The following is a 19404-nucleotide window of genomic DNA, read 5'->3' on the forward strand; positions in this document are numbered from 1 at the left end:
TTTGTAATGCAATTTCATTAAGCCTGATTGACCCCTAAAGCAAAATCAAATTACTCTCGAGTCGATGTTAAGATACCATGTGTTTCCTGGTGTGCCGCTATCACGCAATACCTCCAAATGAACGGAAAGTAAAACAAGGTCGTACGTAATACGCATATTGTTTAACATGCCTTGTAAAATTAATGTGGAATGTGACGAATGTGTTCAAAGTGTGCTTGTAAACGCGAATGGTTGTGGGTTCGATACCCATTCGAGGAAATAAAATATTCATTTAAATTTATATTTCCATTTTTTTGTTCTAGTATAGAGGCAAAGTGCAGAGTTGAGTTCAGCCACTCAACACGCAATGCCTTCAGAATCCGGCGGAATCTGGGGAACGGAGTGTCTTAACACTAGGTTCCCCCTGCCTACCATGCTGTGTGCAATATACATCGTGAAGCTGATTTAATTTAATTAAATATTTAATAAATAATAATAATATAAATTTTCCTACTTTCCAAAGCAAAAAATGTGCAAATTTTATGTACAAAAAAAAAACAACAAGTGGCACATTAAAGTAATTTGTAACTTGGTTTATTTAGATGTAAAGTGAACCGCGCACCTCCACATTCCTTGACGTCGTAAAATCCTGACGACGCGGCGTGAATTATCCAAATCATTTAATCTTACTTAATCACAACAACAAATAAAAACTATATGATGTAATTAACACCCTTATGGCACAGTGGGACGGCGTTTGAAAAACGTGATGGTCGTGGGTTCAATCCCTACTCGTTTATGTTTAAAATACTAGCAATCCAAAGGCGGCTTCGCCCGCTTACACATCTTGGTACTCTAATGTAAGTATGTACTCATATAAATCTGTCCAGTGCTTTTTGTTTGAAAGTAGAATTCTCACCTTCACATTTATAAAATTAGAAAAAATAAGATAACATTTTCTCAACAGACAAACCACCACTTAACATGCAATGCCTCGAATTTGGCAGAAAATGGAGAAAGGAGTGTCTTAACTTCAGGTACCCTGTCGACCCTACTATATGCAGGATACATCGTTAATTTGAAAAAAATAATGTACATACCCATATGGAAATTGCGCCTTTGTGAAAGTCGATTAATGTGATGATATAGATGTATAATTATGTTGATAAAATTCTTCCGTTACCATCATAATGGATGGACAAGGCGAAGTCCTAAATTACTAGGTGTGGAAAACGTAATGAAGAGGAACAAAAGTTATTTTGCTGGAGACTACGGAATACAGAAATCAAAGTAGTTACATAACAACTTGATAACGCTTTATTTGACATTTTATTAAATTAATTAAAATTGTAATTAGTGTGTGATCTTACGTATCAATGGACATATCCAACCTTGGTAACTTTAGTGAACAATATGTATCATATACTCTTATCACCTAGAGCTACTAGTTTTTAAGTTTCTTAATAAGTTATTTTATCGATTAGATGCAAATATTTTTAAAGGAACAATAAATTTAAACAGTTTTTCTAACATTCTAAGTTACTAAAACGTAAATCTTACAGATTATTCAAGAATCTTCATTTTTTAACCTTCCTGCACTCTACGCCATTGAAAGCCAGTTATGTACGAAGTTCCGTTTCGCGTCATTATAGACACAGTATAAAAGCTGACTGAAACGTAATGAGATCAATCAGTAGCTTTCGAGCAGTCTAACAGAAGTGCACGATGAGATTTCTGGTGGGTTTTATTGCGTACTCTCAAAAACCAAGGGTCGTTGTTGCAAGCTCCATTAGTTACCGACAACGTTCTCCACTTGTGCTGTGAATTGTGATATGTATTGTGTAACGGATATTTAGTTATTTTGCGCTAGATTTTGTTGAGTCCATTTTTTAATGAATCCTCTCAATTAGATATTTACTATTATAATCCTTTAAATTACAATCGATTCGTTGTTAAAATACTTGAAGTTTAATTTATTCATGAGTCAAGGTTTTAATACTATTTATATTTTCATAGATTGTAGCCGTCGCCGTCTTCGCCTGCGCCGCAGCCGCACCTTCCGGTGCTCTGCTGGCCGCACCCTACTCCGCCGGGCTCCTCGCCCACGGAGCTCACTTGGCATACGCCGCTGTCCCCGCGGCCCTGCCCGTCAACTCCGGTGACATCCAGGGAGCCGCCATCGACGCCCACGTGCAGGTGGCCGACCACGTCCGCGCCGTCAACGACCAAGCCGCAGAGATCCAAGGCCGCGCCATCAACGCCGCTGAGGACCACGCCTGGTCCGCAGTCAACGCCGCCCAAGTGGCCGCCGCCCAGATCGACGGAGTTGCCGCTAACGTGTCGCCTGTCGCTGCCCGCCAGCTCGCCGGTCACGGTGTAGTCGCCCCCGTGGTCGCCGCCCCCGCCGTCGCTGCCTACTCTGCTCCCTGGGTCGCCCCCGCCATCTCTGCCTACTCTGCCCCCTTGGTCGCCCCCGCCATCTCGGCCTACTCTGCCCCCATCGTCGCTGGTGTCGCTGGATCCCACTCCGTGTCCGTCCAGAGCCTGTCTCAGTCCCACCCCGCCCCCATCGTCCACGCTCCCCTCGCTCTCGCCCACGGCCTCGCTCACGCGTGGTAAATTATTAGACCAAATTTAGATTTAATAGACAATGAAGACGTGCGATTAAAAACATTAAGTTGTTACATATTTTGTATCATTTCATATTCCTCATTTATCTATATTAACATTTTTTAAATTTACCAATTCTGTAATTTCTAAATATTTGAAGTAGAGTAAATTATTAACTAAACTAAAATCAAACAATGATATGAAATCTTGTTTTAACATCTCAAACATATTTAAATATACATCGCAACTACGATCTATCAATAATAATTAGTATAAGTTGTTATTATTTCTAGTTCAAATGTAGGTACATTTGAACTAGAAATAATAATAGAATTAGAAGATAATAGATTCTCTTTTAAAATACTATTATCAACAGATGAAGAAGTCGTTTGAATTTGTTTCCTTCCACTGCTGAACCTCAAGTCAAACAATGAATTAAATATTTACACGTAATCGATAAATTCTTCACTTAATTTCTTAATTTCTTAACTTATGTATATAGTGACATTGCCTGGAGGACACAGGTATTCTACACATTACCGAGCTATTGTATAAAATACCTGAATTATACAGATTTTCAGTAACATTATATAATATCAAGGAAGTTAGAGAAGATGCTTTCGTGTCAATGAAATTTCAAAAACTACATTAGAAACATAAAATTTCTTATTAAAACTGGATTGGACGGTGACATTTTCATAACATTATAGAGTCTCCCGCAATTTCGTTTGGGTGGACTTTATTAACTTTAGTCGTAATATTTCCATTTCAGCAGTTACCAGGAAAATTACATCATTATCTTTAGCCTTACGAATTTCGAGAAAACCTGAGGCAAGGAAAATCCAGTAGGTATCATACAGTGCAGTACATTACCGAAAGCACTTATAATTTACATGCTGATTTCTACGCCCAGTAGTTTCAATTTTTCTTTCTATGTTAGTCACCTAATGAGTGATAGAACAGTTTTATATGTGAATACTAGTGAACTAGTGTTCATACATATATAAAACTGCTGCTTTCAACTTTATTTCTTCATGAACTTCATGATCATTTCCATACTACTTAATTAGTATTAATAATTTAGAGCCAAAGATTCGCAGACATCGCTTGTACTTAGTGACGGACCACAATGTCGCGCTTTGATTTATCGCAACGGTAATATGAATTGAAATTTTAAAAGTATAATTTTCTTGTGTAAAATGATGAATTTGATGCTTAAAAGTATGAATTTGGAATGAAAAACCGATAACACCACAAAAACAATTAACTCACTTACTCTTTTGGCGTTATCACGGTCTTACGTTCAAAGGCTTACTCTTTCTGAGTACAAAGAAGTGGTTTTTCGCGGGTAGACGCAGAAGTGACTAGACGTATTTTTACTGCTCCTAATTTTTCTTATTAACTAAAATAGTAATAAGTGTGCATATGTGTTAATAGTTTGATACGTGTGTTAAGTTGAACATTACTAAACTTTCTCACAAACTTTCTACACTAAATAAGTAACAATGGTGACACCAGTGGACCAGCTTCTCAAGAGTATGGAGGAACTCTCCTCTATGTTTTCTACACGAATGGGCGAGTTTGAAAAAAACTTGTCTCAGCCGGGTCCTGCAGCAGCCGCTACCACCATAAAGGCTTTATCTACAGAATTTCACTCCTTCAAGGCTTTTGTTTGGAAGACACTGAATTTACTAAAATCACAGGTGGAACTTGTTGTGCTTGGTATGGACCGCCTGGAGACACAGTCCAGACGAAAAGTTCTTCTTATGCATGGTGTAAAGGAGGACAAGGATGAAAACCTGATGCATAAAATAATTGAAGTGTTATCCGGCCAAATGAAATTGTCTGACGTGAGGCCTGCAGCTATTGAATCTTGTCACCGACTGGGCGCTAAAAAAGACTCTCCTCGTCCCATCCTCGTTAGATTTACTAGTTTGCAAGTCCGCTCCAACGTGTGGAGGGCTAAAACATCATTGAAGGGTTCTAAAATGACAATTACCGAATTTCTAACAAAATCACGCCAAGAGGTATTTATAGCAGCTCGTAAGCATTTTGGAATCAATAAATGTTGGTCGGCTGATGGCATGATTATTATATTAATGCCAAATAAAGCTAAAAGTAAGATTTCTTCTCTATCTGAACTAAAACAGTTAATGCATCGATGTTCTGATATGAAATCAGCTGACGACAATTAAACTGGCTGGATGTGATTTGCTTATACCAACGTAATTTCCTCGGTTTATACTTAATTGCTGATGCAATAACATATTTTGTTACATATTAATATTTTTTTTATTTTGTAGGGTACATTCATGTTCTCGTAAGATTCAATCTTAACACGTAATAATTTTGTTTTTTTTTTGTTCTGTACCATATGTAAGTTTATTTTTGATTGTTGGTATTTTTTTATTATGTCCCATTGTGTTTTTTTTTAATAGTTGTAAATGTAAAATGATAAAATTATGTTATTTTTTTTTCTTAGTGTTAATTTTGTATTCAGTCAACTTGTGCACATGGATCAAATTTGCACAAGTTTCTGAAAGTCAAAATCACTCTTCACTTTCTGATTCCGAACCACTTGTAGATAAATTGTCTAAGACCTTTAACAACCCGTCTAATACTTTTCCTTGGTGCATATCAACGCTCAGAGCATTCCTGCTCACTACTCAGATCTTCTCGCATCCTTTAGCTCCGGCATAGTCGATTGTATTTGTATATCTGAGACCTGGTTAAACCCTTCTCTTTCCTCTGTTAGTTACAGTATCCCAGGTTATCAGCTGTTTCGCAATGATCGTACTTTGCAAGGTGGCGGTGGGGTCGGTATCTACCTTCGCAACAACATTACTGCTCGTATTATTGCCTGCTCCCCCAATCAATCGACAGGAACCCTAGAATATATTTTTGTGGAAGTAACGTTAAACCATAAAAAAATTCTTTTAGGGACTTTATACTCCCCAAATGATAAAATCAACTATTTTAGTGCTTTAGAAGGTGTTCTGGAATATCTTTCACCTCAATACGAGCATGTAATCTGTACGGGCGATTTAAACACTTGTCTGTTAAAAAATGATACAAGATCTAATTTATTAAAAACATTATATGATACCTACAACTTACACATTCTTCCGATGGCGTGTCCCACCCATTACTTTCCTAACTGTAGACCCTCTCTTATTGACCTCATCTCTGTCTCTAACCCTAATCTCGTTGTTTCTCATGGGCAAATGACAGCTCCATTCTCTTTTCATGATTTAATTTTTCTTACGTATAAATTCCGTCCTCCCAAGGTTAGAGGTAAAATACTTCTCCAACGCAATTTTAAGCATATGGACCTTGAACGCTTAAGGGAGGATGTGAGAAACATCGACTGGTCACCCATAATGTCATCAACAAATATTGACAGTATGGTAAACTCTTTAACTACTGAACTGATTCGCATTTACGACAAACATGCCCCTGTGAGACCGGTTCGTATGAAGCATGCGCCTGCTCCCTGGCTAACACCTATTATTAAAAGAACGATGTGTAAACGTGATAGAGCTAAAACTAGAAATAAAAAATATCCTTGCCAACAAAACCTAGCTGCATACAAAAAATTGCGAAACATTTGCAACAGAATGTGTAGGGATGCTAAACGCCGATACATTCACACCACTATTCAGAATCTCAGTCAAGCGCAAGTTTGGAGATTCTTAGAGTCGTTCGGGGTAGGCAACACCAAGCATACTCATTCGGTATCATTGGATCTTCATGATTTAAATTTATCTTTTACTACACCCCTATTAAATTTAAGCCCTTCAACTAAATCTGAAACACTGTCATTTTTATCTTCTACTGTCCTACCTGACTCTACATCTTTCTCTCTTAAAACTGTAACTGAAGTTGAAGTCAAGAAGTGTATCAAGTCCATATCCACTAAATCCTTTGGAAGTGACTGTATCAGCATGGACATGATCCTTCCTGTGTTGGAATACATTGCTCCAGTGGTCACCCACATTATTAATTTCTCACTGACTTGTAATGTTTTTCCCGCACAATGGAAGTATGCTTATGTCATTCCTTTACCAAAAATCTCCAATCCCTCTAGCGTCACCGATTATCGTCTTATATCTATCCTTCCAATCCTATCCAAAGTCCTAGAATCCTTAGTAAATAATCAGCTGTATTCTTTCCTTTCCTTTAACAACCTACTGTGTCCTTACCAATCCGGTTTCCGATCCTCTCACAGCACGGTTAGTGCGTTGCTGAATATCACGGAGGACATTCGATGTGCTATGGATAACACCAAGCTCACTGTAATGGTACTGCTGGATTTCAGCAGCGCTTTTAACTGTGTTGATTTTGATATACTTCTGGGCTCTCTTCGTGCAGTTAACATCTCTTCTGAAGCCTTAAGCTGGTTTCGCTCCTATCTCTTAGGTCGTCAGCAATGTGTAAAATCTAATGATGTCACATCGACGTGGTTAGAGATCACTTGTGGCGTTCCTCAAGGCGGTGTTCTTTCTCCACTTCTATTTTCTGTTTTTATAAACAATATATCTAGAGTCATTTCTTCTCCCTACCATCTGTATGCGGATGACTTGCAATTATACCGGCATTGCTATGTTAGCGATTTGCCTGGGACTATTGCAGCTTTAAATAATGATCTCGCTGCTATTTTTACTTGGGCCGAATCTGTCGGACTGTTAGTAAATCCAAGTAAGTCACAAGCAATTATCATTGGAAGCAGCAAACTTAGACAAAAAATAAATTGGAACTCAATGCCGAAGATCCTGTATTCAGGAGTAGTAATCGAATATTGTAACAGAGTAAAAAATCATGGCCTAATTTTTGACAGTAACATGTCCTGGGTACCGCACATTAATGATGTCAGCAAGCGCATGCATTTCTCCTTTCGTTCTCTTAAGCGTCTCCAATACTACCTACCTCATAAAACCAAAATTATGCTTGCACAATCTCTTCTCTTACCTATCCTCGACTACGCTGATGTATGTTATTTGGATGTGACCGAGGAGCTGCTTAACAAATTAGAGCGACTCCAAAATCTTGCCATACGCTTTATTTACGGTTTGCGTAAGTATGACCACGTCTCCGAATTTCGAACTCAGCTCAAATGGCTCCCAATTCGACTTCGCCGAGATATGCACGTCCTGTCACTCCTTTTTAAGATCCTTAACTACCAGAATTTTCCTTGTTATCTTCGATCCCGCTTTGACATTCTTCCTATCCCTACACGCTCAAGGAGGTCTGGTGTCATACCGACACTTAACGTACCTAAGAGCAACACCAAATTCCTTCAGAAATCCTTCTCTGTATACGCCGCATCCCTTTGGAACCAACTCCCTAAAACTATCCAGAAAAGCCCTTCCATAAAGTCCTTCAAATCCCAATTAAAACTACATCTCCTTGCATCGTTAGACAATTAATCTTTTTTTTTTTATTATAGTGGTTACTTATACAATCTCTCCTCATCTTATATAGTGAAGCTTAATTTTCTTTTTGTTCCTTTTTATATAGGTATATATACTTTATGTATTTATTATATAGTATATATGTATTTATATTTAGATGTTATAATATATTATTTATTTTGTATAACTATTTATTTATGTGTATGTCATGCCTAATTATTATTATTATTTTTTTGTATTTATTATTACTATTAGTTTTATTTTATTGTTTATCTTGTTTTTGTCTTTCTCAATTTCCCTGCACTATCTTGTCTTTCCCGCTACTTTGCACTTATCCACTTCCACGGGTTGACTGGAAGAGATCTCTTCTAGAGATAAGTCCACCGTTGTGTATGTCTTTTCTTAATGTATGTTTTATTCTGTGTTAATTTAGTGCAATAAAGAATCTTAAAAAAAGAAGGAAGAGTAATAATAGATATTATAAATCTTCCTTATAAACAGACACATTTACATTGATATTTTTTTTCATATTCAGAAGCAATAGTCATCAATTCAGGGGTTAATAACAGGATTAGACAAAAGGTTAACAGTGCCTAACTTTAGCAGCCATTCAACACAGCCAAATGAAACCATAATACAAACACAACAAAAGCTGGAAGCAAGGTTGGCAAATGTCTTCATGGAAGGCATATGACTTGCTCAACCCCATTGTCGTCAAAACAACGTCGGCTCAATAGAGGGAATTATTTACTGAAACGGAGACCAAATTATTGAAACTGGGAATTACATAAAACATATTTCACACGATACGCAAATAAAAGTCTGCAGACGTTGTCATTCTGCTAGCGAAACTACTATATTACTGCATTGTAAATCTGTATGTACAAATAATTAAAATACCCATACAGGTTGCACGCAGCAATAATTAGCAGAAAAATAAATTTAATCAATAAAGCCTTGCCGTATCATAATAAACCTCAAACTGTAATAGATTCAAAAGATTTTTAGCTATATTGAGATAGGACTTTTAATTACTTAGTGTAAATAAAAACTTCGTGTATATATTCACTTGAAAAAACACTGTTAAATTTGGAATCCATGACAAATATAGATTTTGTTTATATGTGTTCTAGATACTCGTACAATTAGGTAGGTATATAATTAGAATTCTTTCTATACGGAGAACACCTTGAAGTATTATTAATGTTATAAAAAGTCTATTCAAATAAATGTCAAATGAGAAATGATACAAAATGTGTAACAACTTAATGTTTTTAATCGCACGTCTTCATTGTCTATTAAATCTAAATTTGGTCTAATAATTTACCACGCGTGAGCGAGGCCGTGGGCGAGAGCGAGGGGAGCGTGGACGATGGGGGCGGGGTGGGACTGAGACAGACTCTGGACGGACACGGAGTGGGATCCAGCGACGCCAGCTACAATGGGGGCAGAGTAAGCAGAGATGGCGGGGGCGACCAAGGGGGCAGAGTAGGCAGAGATGGCGGGGGCGACCCAGGGAGCAGAGTAGGCAGCGACGGCGGGGGCAGCGACCACGGGGGCGACTACACCGTGACCGGCGATCTGGCGGGCAGCGACAGGCAAGACGTTAGCGGTAACTCCGTCGATCTGGGCGGCGGCCACTTGGGCGGCGTTGACTGCGGACCAGGCATGGTCCTCAGCGGCGTTGATGGCGCGGCCTTGGATCTCTGCAGCTTGGTCGTTGACGGCGCGGACGTGGTCGGCCACCTGCACGTGGGCGTCGATGGCGGCTCCCTGGATGTCTCCGGAGTTGACGGGCAGGGCTGCAGGGACAGCGGCGTATGCCAAGTGAGCTCCGTGGGCGAGGAGCCCGGCGGAGTAGGGTGCGGCCAGCAGAGCACCAGAAGGTGCGGCTGCGGCGCAGGCGAAGACGGCGGCGGCTACAATCTATAAAAATATAATTAGTTACTAATTATCAATAACCTTTACTAATCAATAAATTAAACTTCAAGAATATCAGCAACGAGTCAATCGTAATTTAATGGATTAGATCTAATTGAGAGACTTTTTTTAAAAAATAGACAACAAAATCTAGCACAAAATAACTAAATATCCGTTACACAATACATATCACAATTCACAGCACAAGTGGAGAACGTTGTCGGTAACTAATGGAGCTTGCAACAACGACCCTTGGTTTTTGAGAGTACGCAATAAAACCCACCAGAAATCTCATCGTGCACTTCTGTTAGACTGCTCGAAAGCTACTGATTGATCTCATTACGTTTCAGTCAGCTTTTATACTGTGTCTATAATGACGCGAAACGGAACTTCGTACATAACTGGCTTTCAATGGCGTAGAGTGCAGGAAGGTTAAAAAATGGTAGTTTTTAATTTATGTGTAAATCTAATATACATTCTTTGAATAGGATTTGGACTCTCAACTATCACGTGTCCGCACTTCGCATTAATAAATTTTATATAGATAGTATGTATACTACCTATATAAAATTTATTAATACTACCTATATAAAATAATGTATTATTAACAACTCTAAGACAATTCTAAGTGCTCAAGCCAAAAGGATCTCTAATAATATAATTGAAAAAAATTAAACTGACTTAAAATTAGTATAAAAAACAAAACAGCCTGTGAATTCAAAATTAAACAAATTATGGTTCCTACTACCTGCCTACTATCTTCTAAATTTTCTCACATCTTTGAAACTACTCTAGCGATTTTAATAAAACTTGTACTGTTCCCTAAGTTTAAATATACTTAACCTAAATTATAAAAAATCATCTCGGTATAACTTTTAGTTGTACATAAATTCATGGACAAACATACATTTACCAAATTAAGCACACGTGTTTGGAAGCCTAAATAGATCATACTTAAATTGCAATTCCAACAATATTACACACATACATATCAAACTAACTACTTCCTATTTTTGAAGGCGGGTAAAAATGTCCGTACATTTTACGTCGCCAGAGCGTGACTGTAACGCGACGGTTGTGGGTTGAATCCCCACTTGGGGGAATAAATTATGATTTAATAATATTTTCATTTATTCACTCTAACAAGGCAAAAGCCCGGCGTTAAGCTCCGCCATTCAACAACATTTCAAAAGTGTGAAACGGAGTGTCTTAACACTATGTTCCTTCTATCTACCCTACTGTATACGAGATATATAGATACGAAGCCGCTTGATAATACACGTGTACACGCAAGATTATGTTTACTTTTAATTAATTCGATAACGATACGTACCTCTTTTAAATTTATTCATTAATTTGTTGTTTCTTAAAAATATTTGTCTTAAAATTATAAGTTTCTTAAAAATATTAAATACAAGCGGACGCGCGCAGCTTCGCTTATTTGCACCTTTAGGGGTTAATCCTAATAAACCATGAAACACGTGCTCAATTAAATATTTTTAAGAGTCTAAATTTCCAATCTTATAAAAATCGGTGGCGATTTCAAAATTTTTCCATACAAACTTTCAACCCCTATTTCATCCTCTTAGGAGTCGAATATTGCAAATTCCCGTCTTAGCGAGCACCTACGTCCTATAAATAACTCCTATGCAAAATTTGAGATTCCTAGCACATGTAGTTTCTGAGATTTCGTGATGAGTGTGTGACCTTTCGATTTTATATATATAGACTAGCGGCCCGCTCGCGGTTTCACCCGCGTGAACTATGTTATTATTAATTTCTGTCTCCATGACTACGTCCTAGTGACGTCCATGCAAAATTTGAGACTCCTAGCATTTGTAGTAACAAAGTTTCATACAAACTTTGGACCCCAAAAACAACCCCTTAAATTAGTTAGTATAGCAAGCAATCGATGACATTATTAATTGTAATAAAACAAAAAACATAGGCTCTAGTACATATTGTAGCACTCAAGTAGTCAATGTCTGAAATAACTACTGCTATACACAGTGGCGGACTAACCCCGTCGGAGGCCCGGGGCGGTGTCGTTGAATGAGGCCCCCCTAACAATCCCCCCCCCCCCCCCTCTTCCGTGTAATTTTTTTTTATATATTACATTTTTTTTCATGTACAAATTAGTGTGTATGCTTACTTAGTTTACATCTTGTAATTAATGTTTGAGTTACACTTGCAAAAACATAGAAAAATAAAATACTAATACTATGGAAGAAGAGAGGAATTTGTATTAAAACCGAAATAAGAATGGTACGAGCACTGATATTACTACCAATTGATAGATAGGTACAGGTGGAGGCAGATCATCTGCTCTAGATGTAAAGCCTGATCATTCTCAAATTCATTGTAAATTTCTACCAGATTATCTAGTACTACAGCCAGAGCGTCATCTGAAGCTTCCATCATAAGCTTAGTTCCAATATAGATAATAATTTGTCATCATGAGCTAGTTCACGCGCTGTAGTAATATTAGTTCCGGATATAAAATAAAATAGACTGAGATCCCAGGACCCCCAGACCTACGTCATTTTAGTAAAGCTGAAATTTTGAAGATTAATAGTCTAATAAGTAGGTAAGAGTGTATGCGTACTTACTAACTTGAAAGTGAGGCCCTTTCAAAGATAGTGCCAATTTAAGGTACACGCTTACCTACGTTAAAGTAACGACGCTCGTATTTAAATATGTTTTTGAGAAAAATGTAAAAAAAAACTTGGCTTTACTCTTGCCAGACGTCCTAAAGATTGTTTAATATTGGGACAAAATACGTATACTTCTTCTACTTCTTCTTGGCATTAATCCCGGCTATTTCCAGGGTGTGCCTTCCTACTCAACCTACTCCATTTTGCACGGTCTTAAGTGCCTCGGTGGTGAGTCCATTGGCTCTCATGTCCTGCATCACAACATCCAACCAGCGCTTCCTTCGGCGTTCGATAGGTTTCACTCCAGGGGCTGGGATAGCATGGCACTTGCACCCGCGTAACGTGGCCAAACCGTCTCAGGCGATGCTCTTGGAGTTTATCCGCTACGTCCACGGACTCCAAGACTATCTCGAATGAATGTGTTACGATTGCGGTCATACCGTGTTACGCCGTACATCCACCATCTATAGCAACTTCATTTCCGTGACGTGAAGCTCCTGAATGTGCCGAAATAGTGCTGGCCAGCATTCTCTACCGTATAAAATAACAGGTATGCTCTTGTATATTAGCCATCACCTCTGCTAAGAAGTCAGTCTGCATCGGTCCATTCGGGTGGCACCACTTGATCCGAGGATTAAGTTTCTCGAAGACGATGTTGGGCCGTCAGACTTTCGCCTGGAATTACTTTACAGTTAGTTACTCTGCCCATATGACACCGTCTGGTCAATAAGTAGTCAATTTGAGTTGAGTGGGACCCAATTTATACGTAATAAGGTGCTGAGAGTTCTTTTGGAAAAACGTATCTAATATTTTCTCCCTCTGCATTACGAAGTCCGTATCTAAAACCCCCGTGAACACGTTCATACGGCTCAGCAGCCTTATTGACGTGACCGTTCAAGTCTTCCCCAACAACAAACAACCATTTCGGTAGACGGTATAGCAAGTAGAAGTTTTTACCTGAGGGTGACCCGGTGTATATAAGCTGGCAAACCTGTCCGTTATTGCGGGACTTATTGCCCTTCCAGCAAGCTTCCTGGAGGAAAGCACAGTGCACCCGAAGTTTTATAAGTACATCTGCGAGTTCTCTGCATCGTCCGGTTAGAGCCAATATTCCACGTTACAAAGCGGAATTTCTGTCTGGGTACTAGCGTTTTAAGCAGTGTTCGTACTTGATACGTTGTTGCGTTCCATATTAGCGGCGGATGGCGCTTTTTAAATGGAGCAACTGCCATTTGACTTCCAAAACCACTTTGAAATAGTACGCTATAATTTTACATATATTATTTATGGACTATTTTAAGACCCCTTATAAGCACCCAAACCGATCTGATGGCTCAATCATCCTCCCAGACAGAGCAGAGATGTACCTTTATTTTGCGCTACTTCTGGGAGGGCCCCACTTTCACGCTAGTGAGTACACAAACTTTTATAAAATGACGTCGGTCTGGAGGCCCTAGGAACTTGAAGTAAAAAATTACGAAACTGGATCCACATGCAAACTAAATTATTTACATTAGAAAGATAAAAGTAATTTTAATTAATATAATTTAAACTACCGGTACAGGCTGCACTAATCCTTGTACCTTTTTGTTTATTTGGGGCCCCCTCCAACCTCAAACTTCCTCTTAAGTAGATACTATGCGTTTTTTCAAAGACTTATTTAAGATTTGATTAAGGGAATTTGCACCATTTGGAGGCCCCCTAGGACCCGAGGCCCGGGGCGGACCGCCCCCGCCGCCCCCCCCTTAGTCCGCCACTGGCTATACAAAGTCCACATTTAACTAATTTAATAACAACCAAAGGGACATACTTGACACTGGTAAAATACTTATTACTAAATTATTATACTACTATTTCTATTTTTTTCTTCCGTAGTCTTCACTAAAACGTCTTATGTTCTCCTACATACCGATTTTCACCACTAGTAATTTCGGCTTTCTTTTTTCTTCTTCAGGAACTTAGTAACGGAGGAGTTTTATCTATATGTAGGTATGTCAATAAGCTGAAAGATAAAAGCGTAATTTTCATCTATGCTAATATATAAAATCGGAAGAATTTTGTTTGTTTCTTTATATAAATGCTAAGAAGTCTGGAACTACTAGTCGATTTTTTTTGGATGAAAGCTGCATTCCTCAGGAGTGCTATAGGCTATATTATATTACAGTGTAATTCTTAGTGAGTCCTAAATACCAATAATAATCAAATTGCTTTAATCGTGAGCGCTGTAGAAATAATGAAATATATGTAAGGTAAAATGTTGATTTCCTTAGTTTTATAAACTCCACGATAGTATATATCAATCTACCCCTTAAAAATAAGTCACATATAGAGGCAATTAAAGAGCAACGAATATACTACTTTTTATCCAGGAATTTACGCGGCATCGGGATTTACGCGGATTTGCCGCGCAGAAGCCATTAATATTGATTGTTATGTAGCTAATTTGGTAGTGTTTTACAGTATTTTTTCAGATCTTTATATTTTTATGTTTTCATCGAAGGCCGCTGCTTGTCTGGTCTGAGCGATGAAAATAATTTAAATATAATCTTTCTCCCGAGAGGGGATTAGATCCACAACCACCGCCCTTACAGTCAGACACTGCGACAAGAAGGCATCAATTACATAACAAAATTTGTTGTTATGATTAAGAATGACGGTATACATAAAAAGGGTTTGAACGCATGGCGTAGACAGGATTTTACGACGTTGAGGAATGTGCGCGGTTCTTCTCATAGCTAAGTAAAACAAGTTACTAATTACTTTAATGTGCCACAAAATTTTTAGGACAAACGTGAATTAGCACAATTTCACATTTGTTTTTTGCTTTTCTTGGGAAATAAATGGGAAAATCTAATATGAAAATACTTAAGAAACGGTGGACTGTCTTGGCACTAGAAGCTTTATTTACCTATAGAAAAAGAAATCTTGTATCCCGCACATAGCAGACTCTGCTATATATTGTTTATTTAAATAAATGAGGCCGTCATGGCACAGGGGCACAAAGGTGTGAGTGTAACGCGACGGTCGGTATATTCGATCCCCACTCAAGGGAATGAATTAATATTTATTAATATCTTCATTTACTCGCTCTTGTAACAAGGCGATTCACGGCGATGAGTTCCGCCACTCAACACGCACGCAGAATACAGCATGAAGCTGATTTAGTTTATTTTTAAATAAATGAGGAATATGAAATGATACAGAATATGTAACAAATTAATGTTTTTAATCGCACGTCTTCATTGTCTATTAAATCTAAATTTGGTCTAATAATTTACCACGCGTGAGCGAGGCCGTGGGCGAGAGCGAGGGGAGCGTGGACGATGGGGGCGGGGTGGGACTGAGACAGGCTCTGGACGGACACGGAGTGGGATCCAGCGACGCCAGCGACAATGGGGGCAGAGTAAGCAGAGATGGCGGGGGCGACCAAGGGGGCAGAGTAGGCAGAGATGGCGGGGGCGACCCAGGGAGCAGAGTAGGCAGCGACAGCGGGGGCAGCGACCACGGGGGCGACTACACCGTGACCGGCGAGCTGGCGGGCAGCAACAGGCGAAACGTTAGCGGCAACTCCGTCGATCTGGGCGGAGGCCACTTGGGCGGCGTTGACTGCGGACCAGGCGTGATCCTCAGCGGCGTTGATGGCGCGACCTTGGATTTCTGCGGCTTGGTCGTTGACAGCGCGGACGTGGTCGGCTACCTGCACGTGGGCATCGATGGCGGCTCCCTGGATGTCTCCAGAGTTGACGGGCAGGGCTGCGGGGACGGCGGCGTATGCCAAGTGAGCTCCGTGGGCTAGGAGCCCGGCGGAGTAGGGTGCGGCCAGCAGAGCACCGGAAGGTGCGGCTGCGGCGCAGGCGAAGACGGCGACGGCTACAATCTATGAAAATATAAATAGTATTAAAAACCTTGACTCATGAATAAATTAAACTTCAAGTATTTGTAATTTAAAGGATTATGATAGTAAATATCTAATTGAGAGGATTCATTAAAAAATGGACTCAACAAAATCTGGCACAAAATAACTAAATATCCGTCACACAATACATATCACAATTCACAGCACAAGTAGAGAACGTTGTCGGTAACTAATGGAGCTTGTAACAACGACCCTTGGTTTCTGAGAGTACGCAATAAAACCCACCAGAAATCTCATCGTGCACTTCTGTTAGACTGCTCGAAAGCTACTGATTGATCTCATTACGTTTCAGTCAGCTTTTATACTGTGTCTATAATGACGCGAAACGGAACTTCGAACATAACTGGCTTTCAAGGGCGCAGGGTGCAGGAAGTTTGACAGATCGGCGAATTCGACGTATGATCGATTTTAGTTCACAAGAATGCGGCCAATGTCGTTAACTTTTTAATTTAGTCGAACAAGATTAAGTATGCAGCTTGTTCGTAGTTTAATTGTCTGCGTACATATTAGAGATTTATTGTACACTTGTAAAACTAGTGCAAATGTTGAGAAGTATTACATAATACTTAATGAAGGCCAGTCGTGGCGCAGGGGCACAACGTGGGACTGTAACGTGCGGGTTCGATACTCGTTCGAGGCAAATAATTTCCTATAACTAGACATTTAAAATTATTTAAATGTCTACTTCTTCGTTATTTTCGTTATTTTTTATTTATTCACGAACACAGACAAACAGACAAAAAATGAAAAATCGTTGCTTTTGAGTGTATTACGTTATTAAATACTACTAATAACATTTTATCTTATTTATTTACAAACATGGATCTTTTACGATTTTATTATAAGTATAGATAAGTATATACTTATTACTTAACTTCTCTAATAATAGCAGTACATGTTTTTTTTTTACATTTACAAGTAAGTTTGTAACAATTAATCGGTCTAATTGTATACACGGTTTCACCTTTCGACTAGACAACTTAGATTTTAGATAGTGGTTTGCATTGATTAAAAATATTATTCGTATTTGAATGTTAATTGTAAAAAGTGCATGTGACGCCATCATGGCGCATTTGGGAAGTGATTCAATGTATTGTGCAAATGACTGCTGGTTCGTATCCCGCTCGGGGAATATGTGTAAAAGATAAATCACTATGAAAATTTATTTTATTTCATACATATAGGAAAATAGATAATATTTATTTTATGAAAATATAAATTTGAATAAATATTTCACACTTGTACCCCTGCGCCATTACTAGCCTCCTCTTAACCTTCATTTTAGATAATTTGTATGCAGAAGATCTAGAAACCTAAATTTAAAAAAATAATTTATATACTTATTTATAACCATTTCCCAAATGGGGATCAAATCCACGAACGCCATGAGTTCACTTTAAAATTTAGCACTACAATAACTTAAATATGTTAACATATTTTTTTCTTTCGTTCTTATAATTTACTAATAACAATAAACTATATAAAATATAAATACTTTCTAGACTCCTTATAGGGCTGCCCTGACAAGGTCGACATCATATTACTTACATAGGTAGGTACATACTACATGTTTGTTTACAGTGGATCCGGGTTCCAATCAAACTTATAGGTTAAACACCTTGTAAGTAGTTATGATAAAAATCTGTCTATAGTTAATACCAGCCCGCATATATAAATATTAATTAAGTGATAGATAAGTTGATAGATAGATTTGGAGGCTATCGAAATACTGAGAAAAATATCTGTAATATGCTTAAACTATTATTATCCGATTTCTTAGGAAATAGTAATAATAATTGGTCAGTTGCCTAACAGAATAAGAACATGGTAATAAAATTTTATTGTTTCCTTTCCTACTTTATAAAAAAGTTTTATTTGAATATTTTTTATAATTCATATAACAGCGTGATATCAAGAATATAATTTATGAAGAAGCAATATCATAAGCACTAAAAAATAACATAGATATCCTTCAAAGAGTGTTTTTATCATTACAGTGAGCGAAGCGAGAGCTGATTGATGAGCGAAGTGCAATGCGACCTACAAAATGGATATAAGGAATGAAATGACAAAAATGCAAACTATAATAATTATGACATGTCGATTTCGTTGTGACATAAATAGGACGTGCCTTACGTTTTGTACGTGAAATCTCGGAAAATATTTGTATTTTTAATATAACCTACATTCTCGAATTTGGTTGGTTCTTATAACACAATTTTTTTGTAAGGAGAGAAAAAAGTGATTTATCGCTAAGGCTGCTGGAAGCTTTGCAACATGTAAAACGACAATTTTATGTTAACAATATTTAAATAACAAAATTTTCTTTTACTCCACCTGTTTTATACAAGCATTGTCCAGTATTATTAATGATATAACCCCAGGATAAATAACAAAGAGTTTTATAATCTGACATTATAACAATGCGACCCCCGCGAAGCCGACAAAGGGAAGTCAGGGGCAGCACGTAACCCTTGAACTGGGTCACGGTTCATTCACACTGACGCGAGAAAACTTTATCTATTTGGAAATAAGGAAATTTGATGCTCCTCAAATAATATCTATGGGAATAAAGCAGATATTTAAGCCTCATTTTATCTATGCTGCATATTTCCTCGGGTCTTTACGTGCACACCATGGAATGTTGTATAGACATGGTAGAAAATCGAAAAACAAGTGACTTATGTTTTCACTTTGCCTTACACGTAGTATAAGAAATGCGTAAATTAATTAAAAAAAATTGAAATACACGAAGCTAAAATAAGAATATAAATAAAATCGATCTACCAGTTTACTTTCTCACGGGTATTACCCGCACTTGCTCTAAGGAAAGGGTTTTTCAAGGACAAGGATAAAATTATAAGTCAAGAATTTTTTAACATTCTTAATAGGCTTCTTAAAGGTTTTTTACCTT

The 19404-nt window shown here is 38.1% G+C and overlaps 3 protein-coding genes across 3 annotated transcripts; 1 reads left to right on the forward strand and 2 right to left on the reverse strand.

Annotated features, from left to right (window-relative positions):
- The first annotated feature begins 1664 nt into the window (after positions 1-1664).
- On the forward strand, positions 1665-2663 carry LOC146537549 (uncharacterized). The gene is made up of 2 exons (XM_085187942.1): positions 1665-1716; positions 1996-2663. The coding sequence occupies exons 1-2, from the start codon at positions 1705-1707 to the stop codon at positions 2596-2598; spliced, it is 615 nt and encodes a 204-aa protein (XP_085044068.1). The 5' UTR covers positions 1665-1704; the 3' UTR covers positions 2599-2663.
- Positions 2664-9258: 6595 nt separating this feature from the next.
- On the reverse strand, positions 9259-10274 carry LOC146537550 (uncharacterized). The gene is made up of 2 exons (XM_085188024.1): positions 10204-10274; positions 9259-9926 (listed from the first exon to the last, which is right to left on the reverse strand). Exons 1-2 carry the CDS (start codon positions 10213-10215, stop codon positions 9324-9326), a joined length of 615 nt encoding a protein of 204 aa, XP_085044150.1. The 5' UTR covers positions 10216-10274; the 3' UTR covers positions 9259-9323.
- Positions 10275-15783: 5509 nt separating this feature from the next.
- Positions 15784-16836, reverse strand: LOC146537551 (uncharacterized). Its single transcript, XM_085188501.1, has 2 exons — positions 16716-16836; positions 15784-16451 (listed from the first exon to the last, which is right to left on the reverse strand). Exons 1-2 carry the CDS (start codon positions 16725-16727, stop codon positions 15849-15851), a joined length of 615 nt encoding a protein of 204 aa, XP_085044627.1. The 5' UTR covers positions 16728-16836; the 3' UTR covers positions 15784-15848.
- Positions 16837-19404: the final 2568 nt, after the last annotated feature.

The sequence above is a fragment of the Heliconius melpomene genome, chromosome 7, assembly GCF_056956725.1.
Source record: "Heliconius melpomene rosina isolate 202511_hmr_F chromosome 7, ASM5695672v1, whole genome shotgun sequence".
NCBI classification, from domain to species: Eukaryota; Metazoa; Arthropoda; class Insecta; order Lepidoptera; family Nymphalidae; genus Heliconius; species Heliconius melpomene.